We start from the raw sequence: 27225 nt of genomic DNA on the forward strand, positions 1-27225 counted from the left end.
CGCCCTAAAAAAATACTTTTTATTCTTTAGCGCTAGGGCATGTTGGTGGTGGACAGTAGGCGTGCCCTGCACTAGTTAGTTAACATGTGGCCACTGGCACACACTGACTGATTAGCCCAGGATTAGCATGCGTAGAGAATGACATGGGGTCAAATTTTCCCTGTCCCCGCGGGATCTCTTCATCCTCCATCCCATCCCTGCGAGCTCTGTCCCTGCCCCATTCCTGCAAGCTAAGTCCTCATCTGCACAAGCCTCGAACACTTTGAAATCATAAGTAGCAACATTCTAGAGCTCAGATTGTGATGCCTCATTCCACCAATGCCTAAGCTCTGTCCTCATCTGCACAAGCCTCGAACACTTTGAAATCATAAGTAGCAACATTCTAGAGCTCAGATTGTGATGCCTCATTCCACCAATGCCTAAGCTCTGTCCTCATCTGCACAACCCTCGAACACTTTGAAATCATAAGTAGCAACATTCTAGAGCTCAGATTGTGATGTCATAATGCCTCATTCCACCAATGCCTAAGCTCTGTCCTCATCTGCACAACCCTCGAACACTTTGAAATCATAAGTAGCAACATTCTAGAGCTCAGATTGTGATGTCATAATGCCTCATTCCACCAATGCCTAAGCTCTGTCCTCATCTGCACAACCCTCGAACACTTTGAAATCATAAGTAGCAACATTCTAGAGCTCAGATTGTGATGTCATAATGCCTCATTCCACCAATGTCTAAGCTCTGTCCTCATCTGCACAACCCTCGAACACTTTGAAATCATAAGTAGCAACATTCTAGAGCTCAGATTGTGATGTCATAATGCCTCATTCCACCAATGCCTAAGCTCTGTCCTCATCTGCACAAGCCTCAAACACTTTAAAATCATAAGTGTTCGAGGCTTGTGCGGTTAAGGGAGAGCTCGCAGGGACGGGACAGGGGATGAAGAGATCCCGCGGAGACAGGGAAAATTTGTCCCCATGTCATTCTCTACGCATGCTAATCCTGGACTAATCAGTCAGCGTGCACCATTGCCCACATGTTAACCAATTAGTGCAGGGCATGCCTACTCTCCACCCCAACATGCCCCCAGCGTGAAAGAATAAAATGAAGTCCATAGGCCATTATTGAGATGGGTTGGGGAAATCCACTACTTATTCCTAGGGTAAGCAGCATAAAATCTGTTTTACTACTTAGGATCTAGCTAGGTATTTGGGACCTGGGTAGGCCACTGTTGGAAAGAGAATACTGGGCTTGATGAAGCTTTGGTCTGTCCCAGTATGGCTATTCTTATGTTCTTAATGTAGGAGCCCTTAGTGCCTGCTAAATATGAAGGGGTAAGGGGTGTAACATTCATTGTTTTCAGTGGATGCACACTAAGGACTCTTTTTACTAAGGTGCACTAGTGGTTTTAGCGCACGCTTAGTGCACGCTACAATGCCGCGCACACTATACGCTAACTCCTCCATTTAGCAAGTGGTTAGCGTGCGTTAATCTTTAGCGCATGCTAAAAAAACTAGCACACCTTAGTAAAAGGAGCCCTAATGGTAAGATTAGTAAATGGCCAGAAAAAAAATAATTGAAAATGTCCTATTTTCCTGCCACAGTAAAAATGGGCTTAGTGTGCAGGGAAGTCCTATTTTAGGACATGCTAACCTGTTTTGTTTTTTTAACTGCAGCTTAATAAAAGGACCCCATAGTTACTGTAAAGGATTTGGAAATATGAATGAAAAAAATACTATAAATTTGAAAAATAAATGACAAATCATCTATCACAAAAGTCAAACATGTACAATATGTTTAATCCCAACGGGAAGAAAAAGAATGTGTGCGTAAACACAGAACATAAAAAGACAAATATGCCTATGTTTGTTCTTCAGATTTCAGCAAACCAGAGCTAAGAATCTGATTTTATGTTTCTTTCCACAGCTATTAGAAAACTGATGAGTTCATATAGCCCAAAATGTAAGTGTTTGTTAAATGAACTTATCCAGTACACCAAAATGACCTCTATGGCATACAATTATTTCTCTGATTTATGGCACTGAAGGTTATTTTGAATAGGAGATAAAAAAATTATTTTTCAAAGATGCAAAATAATCTTTTATAAGTACAGCACAGAGAGATGTTAAGGAAGAGTTGTTTGAGGAAAGAAATATATTTCATTCTAGAGGATATTAGTAAAGCTACTTTCATTAATTAACTTCTCAATCAGTTTGTGGATAATTCACTGACCTTGGATCGTGGTGGTGCTCGGATGTACCACTTGCAGTCAACTGCCTCAGTGGCAGAAGCCTTCCCTTCTTTCATAATTTGTACAGATTCAATAATTCCTTCAGGTCCTCCCATCTCAAATTCACAAACTATGTGCAAAATGCCAAAATAAACAAAATAAAACTTTGAATAACTAAAATGTTATTCCAAGATTTAAAAATTATCCATAACAAAATAATCCAACAATAACTAAAACGTTAATCCAAGATTTAAAAATTATCCATTTTACCCACCTGGCAATGGCTTGAGAATACCAAGGTCCTTAAAGTCTGGATCTGAAAATATATGAAACATAATTTTTTCAGCATTTTATTAATAAGTGGTGTATTATTTTTAAGCACTAAAGAGCAGAAGTCTCAATGATGAAGTATGAAAAGTTAGCATGCAGATGACTGTTTATGTAATTCTTCTCAACCCAAATTACCACCACTTTTACAAAACCGCATAAGAGGTTTCTAGCGCTGGCCGGCGCACTGAATGCTCTGCACTGCTCCAACGCTCATAGGAACTCTATGACCGTCGAAGCAGCACAGAACTTTCAGCACGCCGGCCATTGATAAAAACCTCTTGCACAGTTTTGGAACAGGGGAGGGAGGTTCATTTTTAGTACACATTTGAGGGTCCTTTTACTAAACTGTGATAAGCAAAAAAACTGCAGCAAAAAAAAGGGCATACCGTAGAGCATGCTCAGGCTCCTGTGGTAATTGTTACATATGTATACACTATCCACATGCTAAAAAATAAAATTTAGGATTTGATGCTCAGGGCAGGTCTGGGGATGGAGAGTGGAAGTGTCTTGAACTAATCAATTAGATCAGCTACATTGTCTCATGCTAACCAATTAGCACACAGTTAGCATGTGAGCCCTTAAGGCCGGATTCTGAAAGAAGCTGCCAAAAGGCGCTGACAGGCACCTAGATCACGCCTACCAGCACCTAATGTAAGTGTTTTAATTGGTTTTAAGTGGCACAATAATTGTTCACGCTTTTAAAACCTAATTAAAAACCTGTTTTTTGAAAAAAAAAATTAGATGCCGCTAGGTGGCCTCTGGGTGTCGGCACCTGAGTCCATGGTGCCGAGCGGCACCTAATGACGTCAAAACCCAAAGTTGTGCCACTGGTCGTGATTCTGCCAGGACCCTAGGCGTCGTAAATGTAGGCCTGTAAAACTCTAGCATACATTTCTGGCGTCTAGAGTCCTTGGTAGCCGTGCTTCTGTAAGCAGTAACTGCTTGTGATTGACACATGGTAGGTGCCCGTTTTGTAGATATCTGCCACGGCAGGTGCTGCTTACAGAATCAGCCCCTCACTACCTACAAAATGGGTTCATGCGCTAATGGCTATTAGTGTATGGCTATTAATGGGTAAAATAGAAATATTGGCCATTTTACCCCTGCAATAAAAATGGCTTTAGCATGCAGAAATAACCTGCATAAGGACACACTAAGGCCATTTTGTACCACAGCTTGGTAAAAGGGTCTTTTGCTTCTTTATTTACATTTATATACCAATTTCTTAATAGAGTAATCATTCAAAATGAATTACAAAGTGCACAAAAACAGCAAATATATGAAACAAAGAATAAAAAGACAGCCAGAACAAAGATAACATCAAATTAAAATAAAACTAAATAAAATCTATTCACTTCTTCACCATTGCTTTATGCTGAAATTAACCAAGGGCTCTTTTTATCAAACTGTGGTAGAGGGTAGAGAATGACAAAAGGTCAAATTTTTTTCTCGTCCCTGCGGGAACTTATTTTTTCATCCCGTCCCAGCGAGTTTATTTCCTGTCCCTGCCCCAATCCTGCAAGGTCTGTCATCATCTGCACAAGCCTCAAATATTTTAAAATCATAAGTGTCCGAGGCTTGTATGGATAAGGCAGAGCCTTACAGAAAAGGGACAGGGACAGGGAAATTGAGTTCCTGAGGGGCGGGGATATTTTTTTCTCTATGTCATTCTCTAGTAGAGGGTGTTACCGCAGGCTGGCAAGATAAATGGTTCGACGCTCATAATAATTGAATGAGTGTCAGAGCATTTACCTCGCTGGCCCACAGTAAAATCCTCGATTACAGTTTGATAAAAGGAACCCTATAACAAAATAATAGAATCAAATTAATGGGGAGCCAAAAATGTCTTTTAACTTTTTCCTGAACATCATGAGATTGGTTTCTACATAATTTCAAATGCAGTCCAATCACTCAAAAAGCCATTGACTACCATTTGACCTTTTTACAATATCCACACTTGGAACCTAAAACAGATTACTTTGACCCGACCGTAGAGCTCAATTTAGTATAAAAAGAAATGTTTCTTTTTTGAATATACTGGTCTCTGACAATGTAACACCTTAAAAATCAAAGTTATTATCTTAAAATGAACACTTTCCTTCATAGGAAGATAATGTAATTTATCCAAAAGAGGTTTAACTGTCTCCCAGTGATGCTTTCCTAACAATAATCTAGCTGCTGCCTAATGAATAATTTGTAAAAAAATTTTTTCTGGTACTGAAATTTACTTTTAAATTCTTTATTCATGTTCAAAACTACAATTCATAAGAACATAAGAAGTTGCCTCCACTGGGTCAGACCAGAGGTCCATCCCGCCCAGTGGTCCGCTCCCTCGGTGGCCCACCAGGTCCTTTGACCTGTGAAGTGATTTGACCATTTTTATATCCTACCTCTGCTTCTATCTGTACCCCTCAATCCCTTTATCCTTTAGGAACCTATCCAAACCTTCCTTGAACCCCTGCACTGTGGTCTGGCCTATCACAACCTCTGGAAGAGCGTTCCATGCGTCTACCACCCTCTGGGTAAAAAAGAACTTCCTAGCATTTGTTCTGAACCTGTCCCCTTTCAATTTCTCCGAGTGACCCTTAGTGCTTGTGGTTCCCCACAGTTTGAAGAATCTGTCCTTGTCCACTTTCTCTATGCCCTTCAGGATTTTGAAGGTTTCTATCATTTCCCCTCTAAGTCTCCTCTTCTCCAGGGAGAACAGCCCCAGCATTTTTAACCTGTCAGCGTATGAAAAATTTTCCATACCTCTTATCAGTTTTGTCGCTCTTCTCTGGACTCCCTCGAGTACTGCCATGTCTTTCTTGAGGTACGGCGACCAGTACTGGACACAGTATTCCAGGTGCGGACACACCATTGCACGATACAGTGGCATGATGACTTCTTTCGTCCTGGTTGTGATACCCTTTTTGATGATGCCCAGCATTCTGTTTGCTTTCTTTGAGGCTGTTGCACACTGCGCCGATGGCTTCAATGTTGCGTCCACCATCACCCCCAGGTCTCTTTCAAGGTCGCTCACCCCTAGCAATATTCCCCCCATTTTATAGCTGAACATCGGGTTCTTTTTCCCTACATGCATGACCTTGCATTTATCCACATTGAAACTCATTTGCCATTTTTTTGCCCACTCCTCTAGTCTCGTCAGGTCCCTCTGCAGGTCTTCACAATCCTCCTTGGTTTTGACCCTGCTACAGAGTTTGGTGTCATCAGCAAATTTAATGACCTCACATTTCGTCCCCGTCTCCAGGTCGTTGATAAATATATTGAACAGGAGTGGTCCCAACACCGATCCCTGAGGGACTCCGCTCGTGACCCATTGCCAGTCTGAGTAATGCCCTTTTACTCCAACCCTCTGTTTTCTGCCCGCCAGCCAGTGTCTGATCCATCGGTGTACATCCCCTTGCACCCCGTGATTCCACAGCTTCTTAAGCAGCCTTTCGTGAGGTACCTTGTCGAAGGCTTTTTGAAAGTCAAGGTAAATGATGTCTATGGCTTCCCCTTTGTCCATCTGGCTGTTTATTCCCTCAAAGAAGTACAGTAAGTTCGTGAGGCACGACCTACCCTTACAGAAGCCGTGCTGGCTCGCCTTCAGTTGTCCATTCTTTTCTATGTGCTCGCAGATTGTGTCCTTGACCAGTGCTTCCATCATCTTTCCTGGGACCGAGGTCAAGCTCACCGGCCTGTAGTTTCCCGGATCTCCTCTTGATCCCTTCTTAAAGATGGGCGTGACATTTGCTATTTTCCAGTCCTCTGGGATCTCCCCAGTTTTCAAGGATAGATTACATATTTGGCAAAGTGTTTCTGCTATTTCGTTTCTCAGTTCCTTTATTACCCTTGGGTGGATGCCGTCCGGGCCCGGTGATTTGTCGCTCTTCAGTCTGTCTATCTGTCGGAGGACATCCTCTCGGCTCGCCTCTAATTGGACCAGCTTTTCATCGTGGTCTCCATTTATGATCTCCTCAGGTTCTGGGATATTGGATATGTCCTCTCTCGTGAAGACTGACGAGAAGAACTTGTTTAATCTGTCAGCTATCTCTTTTTCCTCTGTTACCACTCCTTTCCTGTCTCTGTCGTCCAATGGTCCCACTTCGTCCCTGGCTGGTTGCTTCCCCTTCACATACCTGAAGAATGATTTGAAGTTTCTTGCTTCCCCTGCCAGTCTTTCCTCATACTCTCTTTTTGCTTTTCTAACCTCTCGGTGGCATTCTTTCTGGTGCCTTTTGTGCTCCTTCTGATTGTCCCTTGTTGGGTCCTTTTTCCATTTTCTGAAAGATGATTTCTTGTCACTTATCACCTTTTTTACTGCATTGTTTATCCACGCCGGGTTTCGAGCTCGATTCTTTTTGCACCCTTTCCTAAACCTTGGGATGTACAGGTCTTGTGCCTCATGCATCGTGCCCTTGAGTAGGGCCCAGGCTTCCTCTACAGTCTCCATCTTCATTGAGCTGTTGCTGAGCTTTTTTCCCACCATTTTCCTCATGGCCTCGTAATTTCCTTTTCTGTAATTGAGTGCTGTCGTTGTGGTTCTTTTCACCTTTTGTGTTCCTATGTTTAGTTTGTACTGTATCATGTTGTGATAGCTGTTCCCTAATGGTGCTAGTACTACCACCTCCTTTGCGGGTCCCCCTAGCCCATTGAGGATTAGGTTCAGAGTGGCATCCCCTCGCGTTGGTTCCGTGACCAGCTGTTCCATGTAACAGTCCCTCGTTACCTCTAGGAATTTAGTTTCTCTTGTGCAATTTGAGTGTCCAGTGTTCCAGTCTATTTCAGGGTAGTTGAAATCCCCCATAACCACCACACTTCCAATTTTGCATACCTGCCTCAATTCGTCCTCCAGGTCCTGGTCGTTTGATTCTGGCTGTCCTGGTGGGCGATAGTACAGTCCCAATTTGATGTCTGCTCCATTTCCTCCTGTCAGTTTAACCCATATTGATTCCAAGCTGTCCGCCCTTACTGTTGTTTCCATCCTGGTTGAAAGAATGGAGTCCTTTATATACAGTGCTACTCCTCCACCCTTCTTTTGTGTCCTGTCACCTCCTATAGAGTTTGTACCCTGGCAGGGCCACATCCCATTTGTTGTCCTCGGACCACCATGTCTCTGTGACTCCTATTATGTCCAAGTCCTCTTTACTGGCTATAACTTCTAGCTCTCCCATTTTTGTTCTTAGGCTCCTGGCATTTGTATATAGGCAAATTAAGTCCCGGTTGGTTACCTTCTCTTTTGGTTCTCCTCGTGGTTTGGTGCTCCTGTCGATCCCCTCACGGTCTGCCAGTCCCTGAGCCTCGTTCTGCTCACCTTCCTCCTGTGGTGTGTCTATCCCGTCCTCTGTCCGCTTCTTCGATTTTGGATAGCCCTCTGTTTCCGGCTGTTTCCTCATTTTGTCACTCTTTAGTTCCATAAGTTCCTTGGGTCCCTGCAATGCGTCTTTGGGTTTTAGTCCAGAAAATGTCCACACAGTCTCGAGCCCTCTATTGCCATTTCCTGATTCAGTATCCTTGCTTGATACTGTGGTCCGATGTGTCGAGGTCAGATCGACTATCGGCTTTCCCCTTGTTATCAGTTTAAAGCCATGTCTATGCTGGTCTGGATGTTGCGTGCCAGCATCCTCTTCCCAGCCACGCTCAGGTGCAGTCCGTCTCTCCTGTAGAGCTTGTTTTTCCCCAGGAAGGTTGTCCAGTTCCGTACAAAGTGGAAACCCTCCTCATCGCACCATTTCCTCAGCCATCCGTTTATTGCTTGCAGCTCGATCTGTCTCCTTGCACCTGCCCTCGGTACTGGCAGGATCTCTGAAAAGGCTATCTTCCTTGTCCTCAGCTTCAGTTTCCTCCCCAGGATCTTAAACTGCTCGGTCAGTGTAGTTCTTTTGAAGTTCCGTCTGCTGACATCATTTGTTCCGACGTGGATTATCACTGCTGTCTCCTCCGTCTCAGCTCCCTCCAGGATCCTCTCGATTCTGTCGGATATGTCCTTTGTCCTCGCCCCTGGGAGACATGTCACTAGGCGGTCTGGTCTGCCTCCTGCTATGTGACTGTCCACCTCTCTCAGGATTGAGTCTCCCACCACGATTGCAGATTTCCCTTTTCTCCGCTTCCTCTTGGGTCTCAGGTCTGTATCGGTGATTTGACCCTCCAGTCCTTCCTCTTCCTGGTTGGTTCCTCCGTAAGGTCCTTCTCCCCCGGCTTCTGGTGGTGGGTCCTGTCCTCCATCTGATGGTTCCCTTTTGAACTGCTGGTGATCCTGTGTCTCTACCATCTTGCAGGCCTCCTCGATGAATCTCTCGAGCTCTCTGACCTGCTCATTGATGTGGCTCTCTCTGGTGGTATCGTCAGTTGCCTCAATTTCCCATGGTTCCCCTACGGCACAGAGTTCCTCCAGCTTCTGGACTTTGATCTGCAGTCTCCCGACCTCCTTCTTTAAGCTATCCAGTTCCTGACATCGACCGCATATGTAAGCCTGCCTCCTGGAGGGGAGGTAGTCATACATATGACACTCAACGCAGTAAACTGGGTAGCTCTGCTGGGTTCCTGTAGCCTCCATTTCTTTCTCCTTGCTCCTACGGTCCCTCGGTGGTTGAGAGTGGCTTTTGGCGTGCAGCTAGTTGAAAGAGTAGAGAGAGAGAGAGAAGAGTGAGAAGCCGAAAGGGTAGAGAAGGAAGAAAGTGGAGAAAAAAAAGATTTATTTATTTATTTTTTTTTAATATTTGGGTTAAAGTTAGGTTTGCTGCTGGGCTGCCTGGGCTCCTTCTCAAGGCTCCTTCGCGAAGGCGCTCTCGCTAAGGCGAGCGCCTTTACCGCTCGCCTTCGCCGCGCGCCGAACGGCTGGGCGCCGTTGGCTCCCTTCCTCTTCTACTTAAAAGGAGGTGGTAGTGGCTAGCACCCGCGGCAATTTAGCGCGCGCTATTCCACATGTTAAGGCCCTAGCGCACCTTTGTAAAAGGAGCCCTTTAAGTCAGTTTGGGAGATGATGTCAATACCTAAACAAGAACTTTTGCTTCAAAAACTTGTGTTCTTAAAATCTATTTCAAGTGCATATGTACAGTACATATATTCAATTTCAATGTGTTACAGTTCTAAGACATGTGAAAAATCATTAACACAAAAGTAGGGGGGGAAAAAAAAGAAATCAAAGAAAATGAAGGAATAAAGTCCAAAACAAAATTTACATGAAACAACTTTTGGCATGCACATCCTCTTTGGAAATTCTGTTTACAGTTTTAAATAAATTTTAAAATCTCATTTTTACTGTGATTTTTTTTTTTTTCCTATGGGTACAGATGGAAGCAAATCTTTGATGAATGAATTCCTTGATATTTTTGGACTGAAAAAAGACACAAATGGCTCAGGTTTCAAAAGCTGTATTCATGCAATTGATCAAGTTCTGCCTGTTAATCTGTCAATCACACAATCATACAGGATAAAAAAAAAACCCAACTCCTTAATTCAAAAAGATCAAACTAAGTGCACACTATTGATTGACGAGTAGAAACATGAAAGCATTTCAGGAGAATTCTTATTTTCAACTATACATTAAAAAGGCTTATTTGTGGGGCAGGGGAAATGGGATTCTGATCTTGAGAGAGATGTACTTGCAGAGACATTTGCTGTATTGGGAGGCAGGGAGGAAGCCATTAGACTAGCCAGTTCAGAGCAAGGGGAGTGGATCAGGTGTAAATTAATTTGTTTCTTTTTCTCTATTTGCATAAGTGACTACCCCTGAATATACATACAGATCACCTATATACTGTCAAAGTAATACTGTGCCAAAAGTTAGGTGTCAATTAAGCATCGAGGGTCTGATTCTTTATAGGACGTCCGATCTCAGCAGTCACCTAAGTGGCTTTAGAGAATTGCACACGAGTGTCTTATACAGAATCACATCTTTCAATTAACCTGCCTAACCACCCCGAGAGTGGCCTTAGGGATCTGGCCAATCGGAGTCTTAGGCCGCTCCAAGTGCATCCCAGAATGCACTGGGAAGGAGGCCTAAGACTCCAGTTGTCCCAGGTGCCTAAAGCCCCTCATATGGGAGGGGCCATAGGCACCTGAGCTAATCAGGGCCTTAAGCCCCTCCCCGGTGCGTCCCAGGATGCACCGAGATGAGGAAGGCCTCCCATTCAAAAGAGGCAGGCCTGCTGGCCAGAGGGAGTAGGCATCCCTCCGGCCAGCTTTGCTGATAAAGGTACAGGGAGAGGGGGTTCGAGGGTCATGTGTTCAGGGGTGTTCTGGCAGGAGGGAGTGGATATCCCTCCTGCCAGGGATGTTAGGGGGAGCTGGCAGGAGGGAGTGGGCATCCCTCCTGCTGGGGATTGTTTCAGGGATGGTGGCAGGAAGGATTGTGCATCCTTCCTGATGGGGGTTGTTTCGGGTGTTCCAGCAGGAGGGAATGAGCATCCCTCCTGCCGCAGACAGTGTGTGTGTGGGGGGGGAGCGGGGTTGGGGATGGCGGCAGGAGGGAGTGGGCAGCCATCCTGCTGGGCAATTTGCGGTGAAGTTCAGGGGTTTCCTGCCGAGGCCACTTAACTGATCGCAGCAGTGAGATTTCCTTGCCACGATCAGTTTAGCAGCCACATCTATTGCATGCGCCTATCGCGGCCCTAGTGAGATGCTTAAAGCCACTTCCAGGCGAAACCATGCCCATGCCCAGCCTTGGGGGAGCTTAAGCATTCCTAGGTGCCTCCCTGCATCCACAACAGATGCCTACAGGGTAGGCGGCCTGCCTCAGTGTTTTTTGTTTTTTTTTTAAAAAGAAAATATGCATCCCGATTGGCTGGCTACAATCGGGATGCTGTTTATAGAATTTGCCCCCAAATGTTTTGCACTCAAATAGATGTTAGCACCAAAAAAAAAGGAGGAGGGGTGGAATGGCAGTTACGGATTTAAGTGCACTTAGGCACTTTTCTCTAAGTGGGCGCCTCAGTGTTCTACTGTGTAATTGCAAAGGGAACATTTACATGGGATTGGCATGGCCTGGTCATGAGTGTTCTGACTACATAAGTGCACATTTTATCAGATATTGTCAGGCACCTAACTACTGCTTTGATGTGCGCACATTTGCACACATCACTTTAGGTGCCTCTTTACCAATCTATGCTAGTATTCTATAATTTGTTTGTTTATTCATTTATATCCCACCCTTACCCAGGGTGGGGTTACAAACTTATATTCAAAACTAGAACATTACATCTGAAATACATACACCATCAACAATAAATACGCCCACAAAACAAAGCAAGAAGTACAAACCATAAGATACATAGACGATCAGCACCTTATAATCATCTTCTACTTTTCATTAATAACATAGTCTTCATTTGCTATTACAGAATAATAGCTTAGCACCTAGGTTTTGAGGACCTAACTTTTAGTGCTTTCTATAGAATTGTCCCCTATATAGATAGTGCTAGGATGGAGAATAGGCCGACCCAAGGTACAGTAGTCAAAGAACTTATCCAGGGAGTGGTCATATTCAGTCTGCTGTCTGGATAACTGATCAGACTTTTGCTGCTAACCGGATAACTACTGCCTCTGACTACCTTATCCAGACATTCAGTTCTGGCCACTATCCAGAATATAGCTGAGTATTCACCTGTTAGTAAATAAGGTCCTAAATTAAAAACATCTGTTTACATTTTTCTCTGAAAGAGAAAATTATCTCCTGAGATTAGAATTAAGCTCTAGAACAGCATTACTGAAAAACTTGCATCACAAATAAATGCTATTTTTTTCTCTCTCTCAAATCTTGTTATGTAATTAGCCAAATCCGTTTTCATCACCTGCATGAGAATGCCTATTCATGCTAGGTGGAATGAGTTGCTTGTTTTGATTATACAATTGTTATTCAGTTTATTTTCAATTATTATAGCAGATTGCACTAGAAGCAGCCCTTCTATTTCTTAGATAAAACAAGGTAATATTTCATTACCAAGAAGGTAATAGAAACCAGTAACAGATTATCAACAGAGATGATAATTACCGAAACAATGACAAATTTTAACCATACTTGGGATCACTGTTCCATCTAAGCTGAGTAGGAGTCCTCGACTTATAGCCAGTGGGGGGTGCTGTTTCACTATCACATTTTGAATAATGATGGTCAGGCAAGCTCTGTAGGATTCCAGAGAACCTGGCTATCCCAAGTGGTTGAAAACACAATGTTGAAACCCCGACCCCCCATTGGTATCAGTACAGTTGGAGGATTCTTGCTCAGCTTAGAGAAAACAGTACTTTAGATACACAGAGTAGACAGCGGTCAGAGAAGGAGTTGGGGAGTGAGGCGGTAAAATAAACAAGGTACTGGGTGTTGAAAGCTGCGTGATAATTATACTCATCTATCCAGACAGCTAGTGGGCCAAAGAGAGGAGAAGACAACCTTAATTTAACCAGACTGACATAAAGAATGTGCCAGTCATCCAGGAAGCAGCATTGGAAGCAATATGTAACAGAGGAAGGACTTTGTTATATCATCCTATTTTATAGAGAGAGATAGCAAATACCTAGCCCAGGATACAGGCTTAGACATACCAAGGATGCTTCTCATGGATGAGAAAAAGGAAATATTTGATATTCCTTGACAAAGACTGATTAAGCCATTAGTAACATAGTAGATGTTGATAGATACAAGGTGATTCTCAAAATCATTTACATAGTTAAATTGGTTGACTGAAACATTTCCTCCTTTTATCCAGCTAGAAGTATTCATGAAGTATCCATACATAGTAAAATAGTAAATGATGGCAGATAAAGACCTGAACGGTCCATCCAGTCTGCCCAACAGTCTCACTCATTATTAAATTATTATTCAATTATCTTCCTTTGGAACTTTGACTGTAGAAGACCACTCGGCACTGTCCTTAAGTTCTAAATACTGGAGTCGCCGTTGAAGCCTATTTCAGCCTATCTAAACTATCTTGTCATTTGCGGGACACAGACTGTAAAAATCTGCCCGGCGCTATCCTCACATTTCAAATTATTGGCTTTCTGTCGAAGCCCTCTCTAGACCATCCTAAACTGAACTTCCTTTTTTTTTTAGTTCATTAATTTTATTGAATATTATAAGTAATATACAGAAAGCAGTTCAAATACATAAAAATTGAATAAGAAATAGTGATGTAGAAACAAAAGAAACCATAATTGCTGTTATTTGCATATAGTAGATTAGTAAGAAGAATTCAGAGTATTTGAAACTGCTAAGAAAAGAAATAGAAAGGATAGAAAAGCAGAGAAGATGAATTGAAATAAAAAAGAAAAAAGAGAGATAAAGAAAGAGAGAGAGAAAGAGAGAGAGGCAGAAGTGTCTACAAGGCAGAATGAACATATGAATCTAAGAATGACCAAGGTGATTTATTTCGCACCAAATTTGTAGATAAACGAGATATCGTATTCTTTTCATATGCATATGATTCGAATTTGTGGTACATGCTTAAGGAGTTCCACCAAAAGGTGTAGTCTAGTAGTGTGGGTGACTTCCAATTTTTCAAAATGTGCATAAGAGCTGTCACAATCATGGTGTCAATAAGTTTAGGAGGACAGTTTGATAGTGCGAAACAAGGGTGTTGAGAACGAAGGATTATAATGTCTATGGAAATAGCTTCTGAACATTTGGTAATAGATTTTATGGTGTCCCAGATACGAGTCCAAAAGGAATGAACCTTAGTGCAGTGAAGAAGCATGTGATCAAGAGTTCCAGGCTCTTTCAAACAGTTCCAACAGGTAGGGTCTTGTTTCAGTTTCGCTTTCCACATTCGAAATGGAGTCCATACTGCATTCCACATAACAAAGAACATTGATTGCGAAACTCTTGAGGATAATAGAGGGCGATTTGTAGATGACCAGAAGAGTTCCCAATCTATTTCAGAAAGCGTGGTCTTTAGGATAGAGCCCCAATGGTTCATGGATTGAGGTGTAAAGGTGAAGGTGTGATCTCTTAAGATGCTATAAAAAAGAGATATCGCCCTACCTTTCAGTAAAGCCAAAGTAGACCAGTGACGAATAGTTTGTTGAGAGATCATAAAGTCAGGGCGCATTTGTACATTAGCTAGTATTTCAGTAAGCGTAAGCCATTGGGGATATATAGAGGATGGGAGTGAGTTTACAGAACAAAAAGTATCAAATGGGATAAATGAAGTGGAGGAGATCAATTGATGAACAAACCACACCCCTGCCCGTTGCCACCTCTTCCATGAAAGGGATCTACCCTTATTTTGAATTTTAGAATTATTCCAAAGGGACATAAGTGGGCCTTCAGCAACAGAGATCTCAGCCGCTGCATCTAATAGTTGAAAAGCATGTTGCGTTGCACTCAACAAAGAATATTTTCTCAAGTGTCTAGGTATCGACACTGTAAGGAAGCAAGAGATGTGTAGTGGTGCACATAAAAAGCATTCCATTTCAAACCATGCTGGTTTATCCTGTGGATATGAGTCAACAATCCAGTGAGCTCCGTATTTGGCTAAGGAGGCGATGTAGTAATAATAAAAATCAGGTAAATTTAAGCCACCATTAATCTTAGAGGCCTTCAGCTTGGCGAGAGCAATACGAGGTTTTTTCTTGTTCCAAATAAATTCAGTAATTTTCATATTAAGCCAATGAAAGAATGATTTATGGCAGAGAAGGGGAAGCATAGATAGAGTATAATTAATTTGTGGGGCTAAGGTCATTTTAATAGAGGCTATTCTACCCCACCAGGACAAATAAAGCGGGGACCAACGAGATGTAGTACTTGAAACTAAGTTTTTGATTTTAGATATATTGAGATCCTGAGCAAGTAATGGGTCTTTATGTATTAAAATCCCTAAATATTTTACAGCTCCCCGTGACCATGGAAAAGGAAAATGAGCTAGATCTGAGGAGGAAATGTGATCATTTAGCGGAAAAATCTCTGATTTCTCCCAATTAACAGAATATCCAGATATTTGAGAGTATTGAGATACGATGTGGATAAAATGAGGTAAAGAGATAAGAGGATTTTTTAGAAAGAGAAGAATATCGTCAGCTGAACTTCCATATATAGGACAGAGGCTTGTAAGTCTGTCCAGTACCGACCTTAGTTCTTCACAGCCAGAGTCTCCTTCTAAGCACCACTCGACACATCAAACACACATGCCACCATTTAAGTTTTTTTTTTTTTTTAATGCTATTCATTTTCTCTACTTAGAACTAGTAGTGATAACATGGAATAGAAATTAGTTTAATAAATAAATGTTAAATAGAGATCCTTTGTGTTCATCTCATGCCTTTTTGAACTCCATCACCGCTTTCATTTCCATCACCTCCCTTGAGAGGACATTCCAGGCATCACCCACCCTCTCTGTGAAAAAAATAATTCCTGACATTACTCCTAAGTCTACCATCCACAATCTCAATTTGTGTCCTCTAGTTTTATCTTATCCCTTTCTCTGGAAAATATTTGTTTTCATATTAAGATCTTTCAAGTATTTAAATATCTGCATCATATCTCCCCTGTCCCGTTCTTCCTCCAGGGTTTGTGAAGACAAAAAAGAGGACATATGGCCCCGCCCCACCATCACACCCTACCCTTTACTTATTTCCTTGGTCACTCTTTAGCCCTTTTAGTATTTCTTTCTTTCTTTCTCTCTCTCTCTCTCTCTCCTTCCAACCCCCCTCCTGCGGGTTCTTCTTTCTTTCTTTCCTTCCAACCCCTCTTCTCCCCACAGGTGCTTCTCTCTCTCTCTCTCTCCTTCCAAACCCCTCCTGCAGGTTCTTCTTTCTTTCTCTCCTTCCAACCCCCCTTCTCCCCTTAGGTACTTATCTCTCTCTCTCCTTCCAACCCCCTTCTCCTGTGGGTGCTTCTTTCTTTCTTCCTTCTACCCTAGGGTTACTAGATTTTACTTTAGTAAAACTCGGACCCCTACACCCGCCCCAGGCTCGCCCAGTTCCACCCATCCCCGCACCATTATGTCCCAGTCATGCCCCCAATACAGCCCTATCCCTGCCCTTCTCCTCCCCGGCTGCCTGTTCTTGTTGGGCAGGAGGGCATCCGCTTGCGCCTAAATCTACACTCCATTTACTGAAGCTAGTCCCATATGCATCTGTGTAATGGCACATATATGCACCTATATATATGTCATTATAAAATAGTTCCACCCAAAAGCTCCCACAGAAGGTTATACCTGCTCTAAGGAAGGAGTTAGTTTTGTAGAAATTATACTACTATATTTAGTGCCAGTGCCTGGACATGGTTTGGCACTGAATATTGAGGGCAAATCTAGCCAGTAATGATCAGCAGTTGAATATCGGCTGATAACTGACTGCCAAACAACAGAAGGTGGTGGTCAAAAGAATTCACTCAGAGGAAAGAACGGTATGTACTAGGGCCCATTCAATTCAATATATTTGTGAGCGATATTGCCGAAGGATTAGAAGGAAAAGTTTGCCTTTTTGCAGACGACACGATGATTTGCAACAGAATGGACACCCTGGAGGGAGTGGACAACATCAGAAAAAATCTTTAAAATTATAGGAATGGATTAATGTTTTGCAGTTAATATTTAATGCAGAGAAGTTCAGAGTGATGCACTTGGGGTATAGAAATCCAAAGGAGCTGTATGTGATAGGAGGAAAAAAGGCTGATAAGCATAGAAAGACAAGGTAGTGGACATAGCCTGAAGGATGCTAGATAACACATAGAGAGACATAACAGCAACAAAAGGAGTTTACGCCCTTGTAAAAGTAGCTGCTATGTACAGTTTTGGAGAACGTAGCTCACTAAGGACATAAAAAGACCTGACATGGTTCAGAGGAAGGTTACAAATATTGTTGTCAAATTTCTACAAAGCTAACTCCTTCTTCCTTAGAGCAGGTGTAACTTTCTGTGAGAGATTTGGGTAGAACTATTTTATAATGATATATATAGGTGCATATATGTGCTGTTATACAGGTGCATATGGGACTAGCTTCAGTAAATGGAGTGCAACAACAAGTACACTAAAAGGTGTTATCATTGGTATACCAGACATTATATCAATCAGTCCCTTTCTGGTATGAATCTCTGTGGAAAGTTTATAGACCAAACAGAGCCCTGAGATCAGAAGGTGGCATGAAACTAATAGCAAGAATGGAAGAGGAAGAGAAGTACTTGACCACAAAATCAAGAATGCTTTCCATTGCAGGGGTGTCCCTTTGGAATAAGTTGTCAGGACACCTGAGACTATGCTCCGATTATTTTAATTAAAAAAAAACTGTTAAAAACCAAGTTGTTTGTAGATGCCTATATATGGAGGCAATTACAACCTAAGACATGTGTGAATTCCATGATACCAATATCTTTTGTAGTGCCTGTTAAAGTTTATAATGAGCAGTTTGATAATTATTTATGCAATGAAGACTGTATGTTGAGAGTGAGTTGAAATTTGTTAGGCATTAAAATGTAGTTATGAATGTTATTTTTGGAAACCGCTTAGAGTATAGGTGGTATATAAATTTTTTAAATAAATATGGTATGGAGTTTAATGCCAAAAGATATATGAGAAGAGATTTGAAAACCTGAATATGTATACCTTAGAGCAGGGTTGCCCAATACGTTGATCGCAATCGACCGGTAGATCGGGAAGGCAACGTGAGTCGATCGCGGAGCCCATCCCAGGCTCCATGATAGACTTGTGTTGACATCCCGATTTACTGGGCGATCAGCCTTCCTCTCCCCGATGTCCCCCACCACCCTCCCTTCAGAAGTGTCGGACCGACCAGCATTCCGCTCCTCGACGTCAATTCTGACGTCAGAGAGGAAGTTCTGGGCCAGCCAATCGCTGCCTGGCTAACCCAGAACTCCTCTCCGACGTCAGAATTGACGTTGGGGAGCGGAATGCTGGTCAGCGCGACACTTCTGCAGGGAGAGCTTGGGGCGGCAGTGGATTGGGGGCCTGTTCCCCGATGGCAACAGTGGCGACAAACCTAGTGGCTTGAGGGCCTGTTCCCCAATTGCAGCGGCAGCAAACCTAGTGGCTTGGGGGAGGGCAGGGAGAAAGAAAGAAAGGGGGCAGAGAGATAGAAAGAAGAGGGGGGCAAGGAGATAAAGCAAGAAGGGAAACAGAAAGAAAGGGGGAACAGGGAGTCAGAAAGAAAGGGGTCATGGAGAGAGAGAGAAAGAAAGGGAGGCAGGGAGACAGAAAGAAAGAAGGGGGCAGAGAGAAAGAAATAAAAAGTTGGGGGAAAGAATGAGATCTGGAGGAGAGGAAGCATACAAGAGGCTGAAAGAAGGGAAGAAATATTGGATGCACTGTCATAAGAATATAAGCAGTGCCTCTGCTGGGTCAGACCAGGGGCCCATCATGCCTAGCAGTCCGCTCACACGGCAGTCCATCAGGTCCAGGACCTGTTAGTAACCCTCTATCTATACCCTTCTATCTCCTTTTCCTTCAAGAAATTGTCCAATCCCTTCTTGAACTCCAATACCGTACCCTGTCCTATCACGCCATCTGGAAGCGCATTCCAGGTGTCCACCACCCGTTGGGTGAAGAAGAACTTCCTAGCATTGGTTCTGAATCTGTCCCTTTTTAATTTTTTCAAATGCCCTCTCGTTCTTGTAGTTTTCGAAAGCTTGAAGAATCTGTCCCTCTCCACTTTCTCAATGCCCTTCATGATTTTGTAAGTCTCTATCATATCCTCTCTAAGTCTCCGCTTCTCCAGGGAAAAGAGCCCCAGTTTCTCCAATCTTTCATGACAGGTATGACAGGTTTTCCATACCTTTTATCAAACGCGTCGTTCTCTTCTGAACCCTCTCGAGTATCGCCATATCATTCTTTAGGTATGGCGACCAATATTGAACGCAGTACTCCAGATGCGGACACACCATCGCCCGATAGAACGGAAGGATAACTTCTTTCATTCTGGTTGTAATACCCTTCTTGATTCTATTTGCTTTCTTAGCGGCCACTGCGCACTGTGCCAACGGCTTCATGGTCTTGTCCACTATTACCCCCAAGTCTCTTTCTTGGGTACTCTCACTCAGTAACAGCCCTCCCATCGTGTAACTGTACCTCAGGTTTCTGTTCCCTAGGTGCAAGACTTTACATTTCTCTACATTAAACTTCATCTGCCATCTCATCGCCCACTCCCCTAGCTTGTTCAGGTCCCTTTGTAAATCTTTGCAGTCCTCTTTAGTCCTAGCCCCATTAAATAGTTTGGTGTCATCTGCAAATTTTATTACTTTACACTTCATCCCCGTTTCCAGATCATTTATAAATACATTGAACAGCAGAGGTCCAAGCACCGACCCCTGCGGAACACCACTCGTAACCCTCCTCCAGTCCAAGTAGTGGCCCTTCATTCCTACCCTCTGCTTCCTACCCGCCAACCAATTTCTGATCCATCTGTGTACGTCTCCTTCCACTCCATGGTACTTCAGTTTCCGAAGTAGGCATTCATAGAGTACCTTGTCAAAGGCTTTTTGGAAGTCTAAATATATGATGTCTATGGGGGTCCCCTTTGTCCATCCGTTTGTTAATTTTTTCAAAGAAGTGCAATAAGTTCGTCAGGCGCAATCTTCCCTTGCAGAAGCCATGTTGGCTTGTTATCATAAGTTTATTCCTTTCTAGATGCTCCTCGATGCTTTCTTTTATCAGCGCTTCCGCCATTTTCCCCGGAACTGAGGTCAGACTTACCTGTCTGTAGTTACCCGGGTCACTTCTTGATCTCTTTTTAAAGATGGGCGTAACATTGGCTATCTTCCAATCCTCCGGGATCACGCCTATTTTTAGGGATAGATTACAGACTTGCTGTAGTAGTGCCGCTATCTCCTCCTTCAGTTCTTTCAGTACCCTAGGGTGTATTCTGTTTGGGCCTGGTGATTTGTCAGGTTTTAGTTTTTCTATCTGCCTGTGAACGTCTTCAAAGCTTACTTCCATGGATGTTAATTTTTCTGCTTGGTCTCCTTTGAAGATTTGTTCAGATTCTGGTACGTTGGATGTGTCCTCTTTTGTAAATACTGACGAAAAGAACATGTTTAGTCTCTCCGCCACTTCTTTCTCCTCCTTTACCACTCCTTTCCTATCTCCGTCATCCAGCGGTCCCACCTCCTCCCTGGCCAGCTGCTTCCCTTTAACATACTGAAGAACGGTTTGAAATTTCGTGCTTCCCTGGCTAGCCTCTCTTCATATTCTCTTTTTGCTTTTCTAACCATGAGGTGACATTCTTTTTGATACTTCCTGTGTTCTTTCCAGTTCTCCTCGGTTTTGCCCTTTTTCCATTTCTTGAAAGAATTCTTCTTATCACCTATCACTTTCTTCACTTCTTTGGTTATCCAGGCCAGGTCCTTTGTTCTGTTCTTTTTGCACCCTTTTCTGAATCTGGGGATATACAGATTTTGCACCTCACTCACCATGTCCTTGAATAAAGACCAGGCTTGCTCTACAGTCTGCTCCGTAGTTTCCTCCTTACCATTACCCTCATCGCTTCGTAGTTTCCTTTCTTGAAGTTTAAAGTTGTCGCGGTGGTTCTCTTTCCCTTCGGTATTCCTACTTCAACTTTGAACTTGATCATATTGTGATCGCTGTTTCCCAACAGTCCCACTACTTCCACTTCCTTTGCAGGTCTTCTTAGTCCATTTAGGATTAGATCCAGGGTGGCATTTCCTCTCGTCGGTTCTCTTACTAGCTGATCCATGAAGCAATCCTGGTAGCCTCCAGGAATCCGGACTCCCTAGTGCATTTTGAGTTTCCAAGATTCCAGTCTATCCCGGGATAGTTGAAGTTTCCCATAATAATCGTGTTTCCGCTTTTGCATTCTTGTTTCATCTCGGCTTCCATTTCTTCATCAGTAGCTTCGGTTTGCCCAGGTGGACGATAGTACAGGCCCATCTTTATCTCGGTCCCTTTCCTTCCCGATATTTTAACCCATAGCGATTTCAATTTGTTGGTCGTCGCTGCTGTATCCATTCTGGTTGAGTGTATGCTTTCTTTTATGTATAGGGCTATTCCTCCTCCTTTCTGACCTGACCTATCCTCGCGATAGAGTTTGTACCCCGGCAGTGCTATATCCCATTTGTTTTCTTCATTCCACCATGTTTCGGAGACCCCAATGATGTCTAGGTTCTCAGTTTTGGCCATGACTTCTAATTCCCCCATTTTGTTCCTTAGGCTCCTTGCATTAGTAGATATGCAATTTAGGCCTGGTATTTTTTTGTCTTCGTTTCCCTTCCCTGTGCTTCGATCTTTATTTTCTTCTCCTGTTCTACAATCCTCCTCTTATCCTCCTCTTCTGGATCAGTCAACTCCTGTAATTTGCCCAATGTTTCTTCCCTGCATTTTTCCCACTCAGTATCTTCATCAGGTCCTGAAAGATCAATCCATTAGAACTACTCTATACAGAAAAGATGTTGAACGGAATAATTTTTTGCATTTTGCAAGCTATCATCCATATTTTTTGAAATTCAATATACCTGTGAGTCAGTTTCTGAGGATACGACGGATCTGCTCAGATCATGAAGAATTTAATAAACAGGCTAACATAATGTCTCAGAGGTTTTATGAAAGACACTACCCTAAAAAATCTATTAAGAAAGCATACCTTCGTGCTAAATATGCTCAAAGATCTCTTTTGATTAAAGAAAAAATAGCTAACGAGGTAGATGAAACTCTGATATGTGTGCTTCCTTTTAATGATCTCAGTAGTAGATTTTTTCAAACTTTAAAACTGCATTGGCCAATAGTTCAGCTCCACTCTTGCTTTGATGAACACCCTACTGTATCGTATAAAAGAGGACAAACTATAGGGGAATTTTTGTCCCTATACAAATTTGAGGATAAAAATAAAGCTGCTGATACTGACCAACAGTTTACTCATGAAGCCTGTGAGCAATGCCAATGGTGTGCTCAAGCGCTAGTGGGCCCTGAATGGACTCACCCAGGTACTAATAAAACGTTTAAATCTAAGGTAGATACTTCTTGCACTAGTACTCATGTAATCTATGCGATTCAATGCCCGTGCGACTTGGTATATATAGGTAGAACAAGTCGGAAATTTATGATAAGACTTACCGAACATAAATCTAAAATAAATACCGGGAGTCTTGAAGCACCTCTTGTACAACATTGGCAAACTCAGAAACATAAAATCATCGATTTAAAATGGAGAATTATTGACCATATTGATATAGGGTGGGAGGGAGGAAATTATACTACTTTGAACTTCAAGGAACAAAGAATGATTTATACATTAAATACTGTCAAACCTAATGGTTTAAATGCGGAAGTAGAATGGATGACATTAGTTTAAATAATCCCAGGGCTGATTCTGGATGCTGATAGGGTACGTAAATATGAGATCATGATGCTTCTATTTTGTATAAAAAACGCCGTGGCCATGTTGTTCTGCCTAAACCAAACTATAACGATGGCAGTACATGTGGAATCGGCATAACAAAGGTATTTAACAAGCTATTATTCTAAGATATAACCTTTATTTTTTATTTTCAACTACTTTATATGGGCTAGAAATGATACCCCTAGGAGTTGTTGATAAGAACTGTGGAGTATATGTTCTAAGATAATAACTACGATATATCTCTCTTCTCTATCAGGGGATTACCTTGATAAAGCCTTATGTGGCGAAACATAGACTATGTCGGTGAAGAACCCCTGCTATGCTCTGATAAAGAGATGAGTATTTTTTCTTAACCTATTTTGAAAAATAAATAAAAATGAATAAATTAAATAAATAAGATTTGATAGAAAATTCTGACCGATGAAGACTTTAGTGCAAATTATACTGTGAATGAAAACTTTTTCACAGTTTGTACTGCTGAGGTCTTAAAAGAATATATACTAATTCTAATTGAGGCTATATGGTTTGAAGCTTCCCTTTTACTAAACCACAATAGCGGTTTTTAGCACAGGGAGCCTATGAGCGTCGAGAGCAGCACGGGGCATTCAGCGCAGCTCCCTGCACTAAAAACTGCTATCACGGTTTAGTAAAATGGGAGGGGGTATATTTGTCTATTTTTGTATGGTTGTTACTGAGGTGACATTGCATAGAGTCATCTGCCTTGACCTCTTTGAAAAAGCCCAAAAAGTGTGGGAAAAATAGAGGAAAGCACCCGAAGCACCTGTAGCACTTTAGTTTCCACTGTATTGTTTTTTAAAGCTGTTATTTTATATTTTTATGTTTCAGTTTCAATATTGTTGTTTTTTATCCTTACCCTGCTTTTAATTTGTTCCAGCTGACTTCTTTGTGACCTCTCTGCCGCCGCTGTGCGGCGGCAAGCTGTGGACTCCACCCCCAATTGCCCGGTACATGAATTATTTAAACAGGCTCTTTGCGGCGCACGCCACAAAGGCGCGCGCCTTCGACGCGCGCCAAAGGAGCATGCTTAAGGAGCATGTCCTGCTCCTTATTGCGCTCCTTTGTGCGCGATTAATATCGAACAATGACAAGGGACATTTAGCAAGGAAATTCTATAGTACACATTTTGCGGTGAGTAAATTCTTTAAGAGACTGTTACCTTTTCTTGTGGTTTGTCTTTATTTTAACCCCAGTACTTTTTTGGCCATTCCTTGTTTAAAATCTTCTTCAGTTTTATTTCATAACTCCTGGTTAGAAACTTCGTTAGTTTTAGTTCATGACCTTAATATTTCTTGTCCCATGGAGCAACACACCTTAAATATCCCAACCATTTGTGGTCATCGGCCACCTAAACCATTCCAAAAATCAAATCGTTCTTCTATTAGTGATTGTGCCAATATTCCGTTAATTGATCATCATTCTTCTCCGTCCAAGTTCCCCACCTGTTCTAAATCTATTAGAGCTTCCCTTAAAATTGGTTTAATTAACGTCCGGTCTCTTAAAACTAAATATCATCTAATCAAAGATCTTATTATTCATCACTCTTTTGATGTTTTATGTATTGTGGAAACATGGCTCATGGATGGAGAAGAGGCTTATCTTTCATATGCCTGTCCCTCGGGCTTTTCATTCTTTTTTAACCATCGCTCCTACAAACGTGGTGGTGGCTTGGCAGTTTTTTTACGTGACTCATTAATACTTCATAAAGTTCACGTTTCTTCTTACTCTTCTATTGAGTCCTTACAATTCTCCTTAAGAACTAAACCTCAATTATGGAATTCACTTCCACTTTATTTAAGAGAGGAGAAGAATTTGGATAAATTCAAGAGTCAACTTAAGAGCTTTCTTTTTAAAGATGCTTTCAATATCTAATTGAAACGCTAATTGCTCTTACTATCTGCTCTCTTTTTTACATTTTTGTGTATTTTATTCCCAATAATTGTATGTTTTTCCCACTCCTTTTGCATTTTACCTTAATTGTTATCTCTTTCCTATCATAAATTGTATTTCTTTCCCTTCTACCCCATTGTTTCCTTGTTATAGTTTTAATTACCTTGTTTTAATTTGTCTGTTTTTAATGATTTTTATATTGTTGTTGTTAATGTTTACCTTGTATTTTTTGTATATTTTAGAAATTTATGTTATTATTTGTACATCGCTTAGTAATTGTGATAGGCGATTAATCAAATAACTAATAAACTTGAAACTTGAAACTAGGAAAGGAAAAATAGAAGAGGTGTGAAACAGACATTTAACTGCTTGTAGGGCATTCATATACAAATAAATCTTTTCCAGATATGCAGCAGTAGTAGAAATATAGAAAATGAATTGAGGTAGCAGAATGTTAGATTTAGGAGTAATATCAGGAAATACTCTTTCACAGAGAGGATGGTGTGAATGCCTGGAATATCCTCCTAGCAGAAGTGGAGCAGTCAAAAACAAAGAGAATCCTTAAATAGAAAGAGGGTGGAATCAATTCTTAAATGACCTCATGGCAGTTGATGTGTTATGAAGGCCAGGAGTGGTGTTTAGGTGACAAATCCAGCAGTCAGGAAGTAAGGCTAGACATCTATAGGCTGTATCCTGCATATGGTAAAGACAGATCAAGATGAGCTAGAATGAGTTTTGATGACAACTCCAGTAGTTGGGAAGTACAGCTAGTGCTGGGCAGCCTTCTACAGTTGATGTCCCAAAAATGGCAAAGACAGATCAGGATCAAGTCTGAAAATTAATATCACATTTGTACCATATGCTAGGAGTGCAGGTACTGTGTTATCTCAGTGGGGGAGGGGAAGATATCTTAAGTTTGAAATTAGTGATAAATTGCTTTTTATGGTTAGATGGGAATAGGGGAGGAGATGGCATACATAGAAAATGATGGCAGATAAAGGCCAAATGGCCCATCTAGTCTGTTCATCTGCAGTAACCATTATTTCTTTCTCTCTCTGAGAGATCCCACATGCCCATCCTAGGCCCTCTTGAATTCAGACACAGTCTCTGTCTCCACCACCTCTTCCGGGAGACTGTTCCATGCATCTACCACCCTTTCTAAAAAAAAAAAAAGTATTTCCTTAGATTACTCCTGAGCCTATCACCTCTTAACTTCATCCTATGCCCTCTCATTGCAGAGTTTCCTTTCAAATGAAAGAGACTCGACTCATGCGCATTATATTATGTAGGTATTCAAACGTCTCTATTATATCTCCCCTCTCCTGCCTTTCCTCCAAAGTATACAGATTGAGATCTTTAAGTCTGTCCCTATACGCCTTATGAAGAAGACTACACCATTTTAGTAGCCTTCCTCTGGAACAATTCCATCCTTTTTATATTTTTTTGAAGATGCGGCCTCCAGAATTGTACACATAATTCTAAATGAGGTCTCACCAAAGTCTTATACAGGGGCATCAATACCTCATTTTTCCTAATAGCCATACCTCTCCCTATGCAACCTAGCATCCTTCTAGCTTTCGCCATCACCTTTTCAACCTGTTTGATATGAAAGAAGTAATGCAGAGTGTAGGGGATTTAGTGGTGTATTTAATAAAGTTTGGCGCCCATTGACTAAATTTGTAAAATTATAATAATATATATTTATCTTATCTTTCCTTTTGTTCATTCACCTTTACACATCCATCGGGGGTGGGGGTTGGAGGGAGGGGAATAAATATTGATGGTGACATTTGGGTAACTTTATTCTTCATTTATACTATATATTATGTTATATTATGTTATTGTTATATGTAGGAAAATTGAAAATCTTGAATGATATATGTTACCTGTACAGATATTAGTATAATGTATGTATTATTATTATTAGTTTTTTTTTAATATACCGCCTATCAAGATTATCTAAGCGGTTCTACAATCAGGTACTCAAGTATGTTGCCTACTGTTTGTTCATTTGTATGACACTGTTTTAGATTGAAAATCAATAAAGATTAAAAAACAACAACAAAAAACCCCTGTTTGGCCACCTTACGATCATCACATTCAATCACACCCAAGTCCCGCTCTTCTGTTGTGCACATAAGCTCTTCACTCTCTAATTTGTACCGTTCCCTCGGGTTTTTGCAGCCCAAATGCATGACCTTGCATTTCTTAGCATTAAATTGTAGCTGCCAAATTTTGGACCATTCTTCAAGCTTCACCAGGTCTTTTTTAATGTTATTCACACCATCCTGGGTGTCTACTCTATTGCAGATTTTGGTATCATCCACAAAGAGGCAAATCTTACCCGACAACCTTTCAGCAATATCGTTTATAAATATGTTAAAAAGAACAGGCCCAAGAAGAGAACCTTGAGGCACACCACTGGTAACATCCCTATCCTCAGAGCGATCTCCATTGATCATTATCCTCTGTCGCCT

General features: G+C 41.8%; 1 protein-coding gene across 2 annotated transcripts in view; it reads right to left on the reverse strand.

The window, feature by feature from the left end:
• Nucleotides 1-27225, reverse strand: part of NETO1 (neuropilin and tolloid like 1) — a 291913-nt gene that overhangs the window by 138667 nt on the left and 126021 nt on the right. For both annotated transcript variants that reach the window (XM_033929810.1, XM_033929812.1), the window contains 2 exons: nt 2505-2546; nt 2233-2360 (listed from right to left, as the gene is read on the reverse strand). In XM_033929810.1, coding sequence (XP_033785701.1) covers nt 2233-2360; nt 2505-2546 — 170 coding nt within the window. The remainder of the gene's footprint in view (nt 1-2232; nt 2361-2504; nt 2547-27225) is intronic.

The sequence above is a fragment of the Geotrypetes seraphini genome, chromosome 2, assembly GCF_902459505.1.
Source record: "Geotrypetes seraphini chromosome 2, aGeoSer1.1, whole genome shotgun sequence".
NCBI lineage: Eukaryota > Metazoa > Chordata > Amphibia > Gymnophiona > Dermophiidae > Geotrypetes > Geotrypetes seraphini.